Source organism: Henckelia pumila, chromosome 4, assembly GCF_033568475.1.
Source record: "Henckelia pumila isolate YLH828 chromosome 4, ASM3356847v2, whole genome shotgun sequence".
In the NCBI taxonomy this organism is placed as follows: domain Eukaryota; kingdom Viridiplantae; phylum Streptophyta; class Magnoliopsida; order Lamiales; family Gesneriaceae; genus Henckelia; species Henckelia pumila.
This window is the reverse complement of record NC_133123.1, coordinates 121,626,637-121,636,330: the sequence shown is the minus strand read 5'-3', so window position 1 is coordinate 121,636,330 and position 9,694 is coordinate 121,626,637. Positions and strand designations below refer to the sequence as shown.

The 9,694-nt window shown below is 34.7% G+C and overlaps 2 protein-coding genes and 1 pseudogene across 3 annotated transcripts; 2 read left to right on the top strand and 1 right to left on the bottom strand.

Moving 5' to 3' along the window:
* The first annotated feature begins 1,763 nt into the window (after positions 1 to 1,763).
* On the top strand, positions 1,764 to 3,172 carry LOC140867358 (uncharacterized; annotated as a pseudogene).
* A 588-nt stretch (positions 3,173 to 3,760) lies between these two features.
* On the top strand, positions 3,761 to 5,822 carry LOC140864088 (large ribosomal subunit protein mL101 (rPPR4)-like). 2 transcript variants are annotated; one of them, XM_073268006.1, is made up of 3 exons: positions 3,950 to 4,061; positions 4,183 to 4,223; positions 4,362 to 5,822. In XM_073268006.1, exon 3 carries the CDS (start codon positions 4,374 to 4,376, stop codon positions 5,604 to 5,606), a length of 1,233 nt encoding a protein of 410 aa, XP_073124107.1. In that variant the 5' UTR covers positions 3,950 to 4,061; positions 4,183 to 4,223; positions 4,362 to 4,373; the 3' UTR covers positions 5,607 to 5,822. The 2 variants fall into 2 exon arrangements, with proteins under 2 accessions (XP_073124106.1, XP_073124107.1); XM_073268005.1 differs by lacking the exon at positions 4,183 to 4,223 and having other exon boundaries at positions 3,761 to 4,061; positions 4,362 to 5,820.
* Positions 5,823 to 6,025: 203 nt separating this feature from the next.
* Positions 6,026 to 7,262, bottom strand: LOC140864089 (uncharacterized). The gene is made up of 3 exons (XM_073268007.1): positions 7,065 to 7,262; positions 6,940 to 6,986; positions 6,026 to 6,862 (listed from the first exon to the last, which is right to left on the bottom strand). Exons 1-3 carry the CDS (start codon positions 7,222 to 7,224, stop codon positions 6,734 to 6,736), a joined length of 336 nt encoding a protein of 111 aa, XP_073124108.1. The 5' UTR covers positions 7,225 to 7,262; the 3' UTR covers positions 6,026 to 6,733.
* Between the last annotated feature and the right edge of the window lie 2,432 nt (positions 7,263 to 9,694).

Here is a 9,694-nt window from a genome sequence, read left to right as displayed (position 1 = left end):
CTAGAATAATTCGACAATACACCAAAAGGGCTCAAATAGAGCCAACATGATTCGATTGAACCAGCATAAATCGAAAGAAACTAGAGACAATTCAAAAAATAGCACAAATAGAATACATAAACCACAACCACCAAAAAATAATATATGCAAAACTGAAAATACAATGACAAATTGGCCATACACTACAACATCATACCATAAACACAAATCACACATAAACTTGCACAAATCACACAATAACAATGCAAATTTGAAAAACAAAGATTTTAAGGTATAACCATCAACAAACCAATAACATATTGGATCGAATGTAATATCTAAGATATTTGCAAAATCAACTTTACGATATAAACATGACTGAAACAAAAAAAAAAAAATTATTGTCAACTAGAAAAGTGACTATCTTAGGATCGTTTTAATATATATATTTTTGGTTCGGTGCCTAGTGTCTCCAATATATACGTTCCACCTTCAGTTTTAAGTAATAAAAAATTTAAGGTTTTTACTATTTTTTAAGACAATCTAAAGAAATTAAACAACAAATCGAGAAATATGTGGATCAAGTTAGAAAACACGAAAAAAAAACACAAATCGAATGAAGGATCATAATTCAAAACAAACAGAAACAAATTAAAAAAATTCAGCAAATTGCCTAAAAATATTTGTTTTAGTATAAATCAATTCCAATAAAAAAATATTTCAACCAGATATGGAATCTAGAAAAAGATACCAAATTTATCAAATTGTTTATTCTAGCAACTTTGTTTGAATTCTTGCAATTGCTTCCACTACAGGCGTCCTAGTGTAAATCAATTCCAAACCATATAAATCAATGTTCAAGAAATGGCAAAGGAACAACATCAGATGAAATACCAAAAACTCAATACTGTCTTTGTCACTTGATTTTCATCAGTGTCGTTGGCGGGTGGGCTTTGATGGCTTGTGTCATTTTCTCCCTAGTGGCCGATAGATTTCAGAATTTCATTACCTACACTCGTGTCTTTGTCCATGATTTTCAATGGTTAATGGCTTCGGTTGTTTGTTTTTCATTTGAGATGGAGAGATGGGCATACAACAAATGAAAAATAAGGAGAATAGAGACCAAAAGAGGGCAAATAATTGATCATAATAATCGAACCTGCCAAGAAAGATGGGAAATTTCGGTTGTTCATCGCTCAAATTCATCTTCTCTAATATACTGATGAAACTTCTTGTGATTTTTTGAACGGGGTTTTTGGTAGATCCAAGACTAGCAATGAGGAAGAAGAGAAAAGGGAAGGAGAATAATGAAGAACACGGGGTTGGGCAGCGGCCAATCAGTGCTTTGAGATTTTTCAGATGGGGATTTTGGTTAGGGCCTAGAAAATGCGAAGAAGAGAGAGGAATGAGAATAAGAGCAATGAGAGATGAATAAAAATAAATAAATAAAATATTTTTTTTCAAAATAAATGGTGTAAATGCTGTTGGGGAGTGTAGAATAAAACTTTTGTTGTGTCAGGGAGCTCAAATAAAAAAACACGTACAGAGGAATTGAATCACAACTTTAGTTTTTGGATGGGGATGTTTCTCCAATTTGCCTTTTTTTTAATGTATATTTTGTTTTCTCTCGTATTATATATTAACTTTCATTTCTAAAAATATATATATATATATTAACTTTCATTTTTTTAATATAATAAAAGATAAAAAAAAAAAACTATCTCATGAGTAAAAAAAATAAATAACATTCCGGCCGTTGTGAATTAATTCATTTCTCTTCCTCCGATGGATTCAGGTGAAGTCAATCGCCGGCCAGTTAATGGGCATTCCTTGTTACTGAAATCCATTTCAATCTTGGTAATCCTGTTAGCCATTTTATTCTCCCGAACAAACCCTTACAAATTCTTGAAATTTCTTCGAGAAGAGGAGCCTTCTCGCTGTGTTATTTGGATGGCCCCTTTCCTTTCAGGAGGTGGCTATAGCTCTGAAGCTTGGTATTATGTATCAACACTTAAGAATCCATTTTTCAAGCTGGGGATTCGGCAACACGGGGATGGGCAAAATCTTGAATTTTGGGAGGGCTTGCCTTTGGATATGAAAAACTTGGATATTGAGCTTTACAAAACTGAATGCCGAATGGATGAGACCATTGTTATTTGCCATAGCGAACCTGGTGCTTGGTATCCCCCTCTGTTCCACACCTTTCCGTGTCCGCCCGCTGGTTATGGCAAGTGGAGGGCCGTGATAGGGAGGACCATGTTCGAGACTGATAGGGTCAATGTGGAACACGTTCGATGTTGTAATAGGATGGACTTTGTTTGGGTTCCCACTAATTTCCATGTCCATGCTTTTAATCGAAGCGGGGTTGATCCCCTCAAGCTTCGCAAGATTGTTCAGCCTGTTGATTATGTGTTTTTTTGATCCATCATCGGTGGAGCCACTGGACCTGAATCCCATCGCCACTCTAGTGTTATGATCGAATTCAAGAAAGCCCTTTGTGTTCCTGAGCGTTTTCAAATGGGAGTACCGGAAGGGGTGGGATGTGTTGTTGGGGTCATATCTCAAGGAGTTCTCTGATATGGACCCTGTTTCCTTGTATTTGCCTACGAATCCGTATCACATGGGAGGTGATTTTGTGAACAAGATTGTTGAGTTTGTGGAAGACTCTGATTTGGTGAAACCCGAGGATGGTTGGGCTCCTGTTTATGTGATCGATGGTCATATTCCTCATGTCGATCTGCCCAAGTTGTACAAGGCAGCGGATGCATTTGTTCTGCCTAGTAGAGGGGAAGGATGGTGCAGACCCATCGTGGAGGCCATGGCAATGTCGTTGCCGGTGATCGCTACAAACTGGTCAGGGCCGACGGAGTATATGACGGATGAGAATAGCTATCCGTTGCCTTTAGCCGGAATGAGTGAAGTGAGAGAAGGAGCATTTTAAGGGCATCTATGGGGTGAGCCTAGTGGTGATAAGTTGCAGGTTGTGATGAGGCATGTTGTGAGCAATCCTAGTGAAGCTAAAGTTAGAGGGAGGCAAGCAAGGATGGACATGATGAGAAGCTTCTCCCCTCAAATTGTTGCAAACATACTTGTTCAACATTTACAACATATTTTTTATAATCAAGGTTGACAAAATTAGGAGCCCTTTATTTATATCACATCATATATTCATTGCATTTGTCTCTTATAATGGTTTTAATTAAAATATGTTATTTATGAGCAAAAACTTTTGATATTTGTATGAATTATCACATCATGTAAGTTAATATGTTAACAATTTGAATCTTGAAATATAATTGTGTTTTCACATTAATTATAACAAAATTACATGGATGGAAGTATTCAAGATGAAGAAAATGATTCTAATTATATGAAATTAATAATGGATTAAGAATGACAAATGAAATTATGCTATTATGGATTTCAAATTAAATGCAATTTTTTAAATTTAATTTAAATTATTTTCTATAACATAGGATCGGGTGGAAGAACTTGCTATCATATTGTTGATATAAAAACTGGTATTGGCATTTTTGATATATATGAGAATATACGTTGTTTAAAACTGAATTATTTATATTTAAAACAATCGAATAACTAGGTTAAATATAAAGGATATTTATTATTGATCGAATTTGTGATATTCTTAAAAAATCCAAAGTCATCCGAGTTATGACTACTATATTTTCTATAAAAAGAAAGCTCGACTCGTTCTTCGTAGATTATTGGTCTTAAATTAAATTGATAAAAAAAAAATACCGAAAATAATAATTAGTAACAAGTGTGGAGTAATTTTCGTCCCTCTTGACTCTTGAGCATTTCAATTTAGGGTTTTACGAAAAACGATGGCCTCTGCATTTATGCGACAGTTTGAGAAGAAACGGAGCATTTTGAAGAGGTCAAGCAAAAAGTATTTGGAAGAAGCGCTTTACAAGAACCTGTTTAAGAATGGCGGAGAAGATCAGAAGGTTAGGGAACAGCTTAATCACTTCTTCAACTCTCGTAAAAGTGCTTACAAATGGGAGGTAGGCAAATCTCTCAAGCATCTTCGCAGCCGCAAGCTTTATGGCCCTGCGCTCAAGGTATAATTTACTTGCATTTTGTGACAATTTTCAGTTGTTTTCTTGAATTTGCTTTTGCTATGTGGCTTGTGTCTTGTTTGTTAAAGATTAGGTTTCTTTTATGCATATTATGGAATACAAGAGTGAGCGATGGGATGGTGCTAGGGCAAAATTTGGATCTGGGTAGGTTTTTAAATCATGTTTGAAAAGCTAAAAGTTGCAAAATATTAGTCATTTGCTTCTTCGTTTCTCCAGTTATACGACTAGTCCCTTGAGTATGTTCATAAATTCACACCTACTTTGTTTCTTTGTTCTCTATAGCTGTCAGAAACTATGGAGAAAAGGGGAATGAACAGGACAGTCAGTGATCAAGCAATTCACCTTGATCTGGTTGCAAAAAGTAATGGCATTTCCGCTGCTGAAACCTATTTTCTCAATCTGCCTGAACCCTCGAAAAATCATCTCACCTATGGTGCTCTTCTTAATTGTTACTGCAAAGACTTGATGACTGAAAAAGCAGTAGCTTTATTTGAAAAGATGAAAGAACTTAATTTGGAGTTGACTTCCATGCCGTACAACAGCCTAATGACCCTTTACCTGAAAATGGGGCTGCCAAAAATGGTTCCAACAATCATCAAGGAAATGAAGGCCAGTGATATCATGCCGGATATTTATACCTACAACGTCTGGATGAGGGCCCTTGCTGCTGTGGAAGATATACCTGGGGTTGAGAAAGTTATTGATGAGATGAAGCGAGATGGCCGAGTAGCTGGAGATTGGACAACATACAGTAATTTGGCATCAATTTATGCTGATGCTGGACTATTTGATAAGGCCAACAGGGCTCTTAGGGAACTGGAGAGTAAAAATAATCTCCGAGAACTCTCTGCCTACCAATTTCTGATCACATTGTATGGACGCACTGGATATTTGCATGAAGTATATCGTATCTGGCGGTCCTTGAAGTTAGCGTTTCATAAAACAGCAAACGTAAGTTATCTAAATATGATACAGGCATTGATTAACTTGAATGATTTACCAGGTGCAGAGAAATGTTTTAAGGAGTGGGCATCTGGTTGCAAAACTTATGATATTCGCATTGGAAATGTCCTAATTGGAGCTTATCTAGGAGAAGATTTATTCAAGAAAGCTGAAGTGCTCATGAACCTTGCCCGGAGGAGAGGATCTAAGCCTAATTCGAAATCTTGGGAACTCTACCTTGATTACTATATGAAAAAAGGAGAGATTAAATCAGCTATGGATTGTGTCGAAAATGCACTTTCTGCTGGTAAAGGGGAAGGTGATGAATGGGCTCCTTCCCCTTTGATTATCCGGGAACTGATGCAACACTTTGAACGTAACAAGGATGTTGAGGGTGCTGAGGCTTTCCTGGCAATTTTAACAAAGTCAGAGTATAAATTACAATCCGAGGTACTTGAATCTGTGATAAGAATTTATGCATCCTCCGGAAAAAAGAGTTCAACTATGCGTCAACGGATTAAAATGGAGAAAGTGGAGTTGAGCGAGGAAGGTATGAAATTACTGAATGATATCTCAGATCAATGAGCTAATATTGAACGATTTATCTGTTGCTGTTGGTGTTTACTATGAAAAGAGGTTGTGCTCTATCAACCTCTAACCTCATTCAATTGTAGTGTCAGCCTTTTGAGCTTGTTTGCATTATTTATTGTTTTCTCGTGCCCAGGAATCCAAGTGTAGACTTGTGTTGATCCAACAATTTTTCGTAACTTCAGCAATTATGACGAGTTGAAATGAAGATTGCACTTGGCTATAATCTAAGTGTTGAATGTTCTGTTGAAGTAGTTAAATTAAAGACTCCTGCTGTTGAAGTTGCACTTGTCTGCTTTGTTCTTCCACTTCATCGTCATGCATGTTGCTTTTAGAACTCACATCAAGATGTTAGTTAACACAAGCACACACAGCTAAAAAATGACCCGTCCCTCGTTGGAATTCTGTTGATGAATAAGAAATGAGGAATAGAAAGTTTTCCTCTCAAGGGTCTTAGTAAACGACAATGTCAATTCCTCTTATAAACTATTCCAAGCATATCTCTGCACAATTTGTCGAAACTGTCTGGGAAGGTTTGATTCATTCTGATCGACGAATTTTTGAATAAAGGGGCTGTAAATTGAGAGGGAAGGAATGTGACCTTTATTTTTGTTTTTTTTCATTAAAATACAAGAATGAGAGGTGTCTAGCTTTGAATCATTATGGGGTTGAGCTAAATGTCCTCACTGTAATATACGCAGTTAGAACCTTGAATCAGACAAATGTTTTGTGGCTGAAGGTTTCCTTGGTGATGGCTTACCCTTTCAATAATCTGTTTTGGGGTGTGAAGTGGAAAAATTGATGGTGGGATTTCATATTTGCTGTTCCTACTACTGAATATTAAATGCGACGAGCAAACGTTTCTTACAGAGGGGAAGAAAAGAAAGAACGAATTTAGGAAATGAAACGCTGCAAATGTTTGCTTTTAGCTTGGTCCTCTTAACTCGACAGGGATGGACCATTGTGAAGCATTATGAAAGCTAATAACAGATCATATTATACATATAGTTTATGTTGGATGTACAACATAGTCGTTGGTTGCGAAGCATTTAAGATTAACCATCGTGCAAGATCTTCATCTCGTGAGGAAGCCATCGTCCAACTAGCCAGAATGACTGGCTACTTCATTTATTGGCATCAAGCCATTCAAGAATGCCCTTTTCTGATTCAGACAGGTCTTTCTTTTGCCTAAGTTCGCCTTCTAACAACCCGAAGTAATCTCTGTAGTTGCGCTTGTAATAGCTATCCAATCTCTGTTCAAATGACAAAATGGGAAAATTGAGTTGTACGGGTTACTTGGGTTATCAAGATAGACAAGATAAACATTTACCTCCTTGTCATTTTTCGCCTTGTTTTCTTGCGATTTCTTCAGATATTCTGAGGAGAGAATCAGATTACAGCCTAGGAAAACCAATATTAAGAATGCCCGAAAAATCGGAAGTTCGGAGTACCTACTATTAAGGAGGTCAGTCTGTGACTGAGTAGCAACAAGTGCAGTTGAAAGCAGAAGTAGGTCTCTCCTTCCTCCTCTCCCTCCCTTGTTGGCTTCTGCTATTCTGATTTTGTTGCGGGCGACACCGAAAGTATTCATTCTTGAAGCTGCAGACATGACCATGAAGATAGCCAATTCTTTGTTGGTACCACTCCTTTTTAGATATATGATATATCATGTGTTGTGTGGTCCATGCATTGCCATTTCACTGATGAAATATTCTTTGTTTGCATTTTAAAACGAAACCCTTTTAATTTTTTTCTTCGTCACCGAAATAAAGTTTTTTATTTTTATTTGTTTGGTTGTTGCTAGAAAACTTAATCCAAAATGATTTTTATAATCGTATCTAGTGATATATAGGTAGTGTTTTGTAAAGCTTTAAGAAAAAGTCGAGAAGTGCTTCTTAAAAGCTCTTTCAAACACTATCATAATATTATTTATTATTATCCCAAGATGTGCTTGTTGCTCGACTAGTTTATATAGAATAGTTCAACGGCCAAATTATATGTTTATTCGACATTTCCAATTTTCTACCACCACATTTATTTTGGTATGCTATATGAAGCACTAAAAAATAGCTACCGTCTGTTTTAAAACATGGCTAAATTTAATCACGGTTTTGTAAAAAATTTGCTAAATTAGCCATGAAAAAAATTTATCCGTTTTTTTTGGAGAGATTTTTTTTTTCCTGTTGTTAAAATAGCATCAGTTTATGAAATTTCGTTACTTATTTAGTAACGGATTTACGTAAATTCGTTTCTAATATTGCAACAGATTGACTTAAACTGTTACTAATGTAGCAAAAGTTTTTTTAAAAAAATGTTACTAAATATAACCACGATTTTTGTTAAACTGTTTGTTAGGATCGGTTTTGAGGGTGGGCGGTAAACTACTTTCCCGAATCTACTATATGCAACTGTAGCAGTTGACCCCTAATTCGTTACTAATTTTGCAACAGACTAGCTTAAGTAACTGCCATTTCACTCATGAATTATTCTTAGTTTCCATTTTAAAACGAATTCGATAATTTTGTTTATTCATAAGGGTTTCTGTAGTATAAAACCTTTATATTTTTTCTCGTCGTCCAGATAAAGATATATATTTTTTAAACGAGTTACGAGTTATTTATTATGACCCCAAGATGCGTATGTTTTTCGACTACGTTATGAAGAAAAAATTTAATAGCCAAATTTTATGTTTATTCTACATTCTCAATTTTCTACCACCACGTATTTATTGTTGTATGCCATGTCTATGAAGTTACGGGTAAAATAAAAACACAATAATTGTAACATATGAACGTTGCATGCGTGTAAAATAGGGTCTTGTCTATGCTATCTTATTCGAGTAGTGTCCGAATGAGCATTCAAAGGCCCAATTTTTTTTGAATTTGAGCGAACATCTCAAATGCAAAAAATTTGGGTCGTTGGATACAGCACATGAGCAGTATCCATGTGCTAACATAGACAGACCCGTAAAATAGTACATAAATATTATGAAATTTATGTGTGATAAATATTTAATTGATAAGAGGAATGTAAGGAAGTTAGATGCATATTTATGGGAAAATGCGAAAAATGAAAGTTCTTACATGTATCTAACTTAATTTTCTTGAAAAATATAACGAAGTTATAAGATATTTTTAGGATTTTGAAAAGAGCTTTGGATTTAACTTTAATAATAATCGATGACATATCGGACACTCGTATCATTATTCTTGTCTTCAATGCACCTTTGTATAGATTAGGTAAAATGTATAACGTTAGATGTTACAAACAATAATGAATCAGGACTTTGAATTGTTAAAAGGGAAAAAAAATAATTATCAGGACTACATATTATTTTCTTGATTTACAACTTTTCATCTTTTCGTGTTTTTTATATCATTTTCTCGAATAATTATATTGTTAGAATTATGTGAATGTTTACGGTGCAACTCAAATATTTTAAATCGCACAGCAGTCCAAACGTCATAGTTCGATCGCTCTACCCAACAGAAATAATTATTGCACATCAACAATTATTACTGGTATTATGATTAATAAAGAAGAAGAAGCTTAATGGAAAAAAGCTAGTATGTTTCAAAGTAATAATATTTTTTTCTTGTTTCTAGAGATTGCATAAAAAAATAATTTTATAAGTAACAAATAGAAACTTAAATTCATTTTTAATATTTTCTTTTTTTACATTTAAATCAATTTTGTGCAGCCAGCATCACTACACTTAATATTACAAGAAAGGGAGTTATATTTATATATGCACGTACATTTAATATTTTCTTTGTTACAATCGACTTCCAGCTATGAACTTTAAATAGTTGAAATTTTACTTGGAATTTCCAAAGTCTTTTGTCATATAACAAAAAATAAAATTTCGAGATGTATATTTAATTTTCTTTTTTTCTCGGAAATATCTTCCTCAACCCTAAGAAACCGATCACGTATTCCTGCAACCAATTAAACAACAACAATATATACTAACCAACAAAGCACACGCGATGTGTGTGTAACATAATATATCAAATTTATTTGAAAATATTTGTGTTGTTACGGTATTCTAATTTTAATATTATGATTTAAATGATACTTAATAG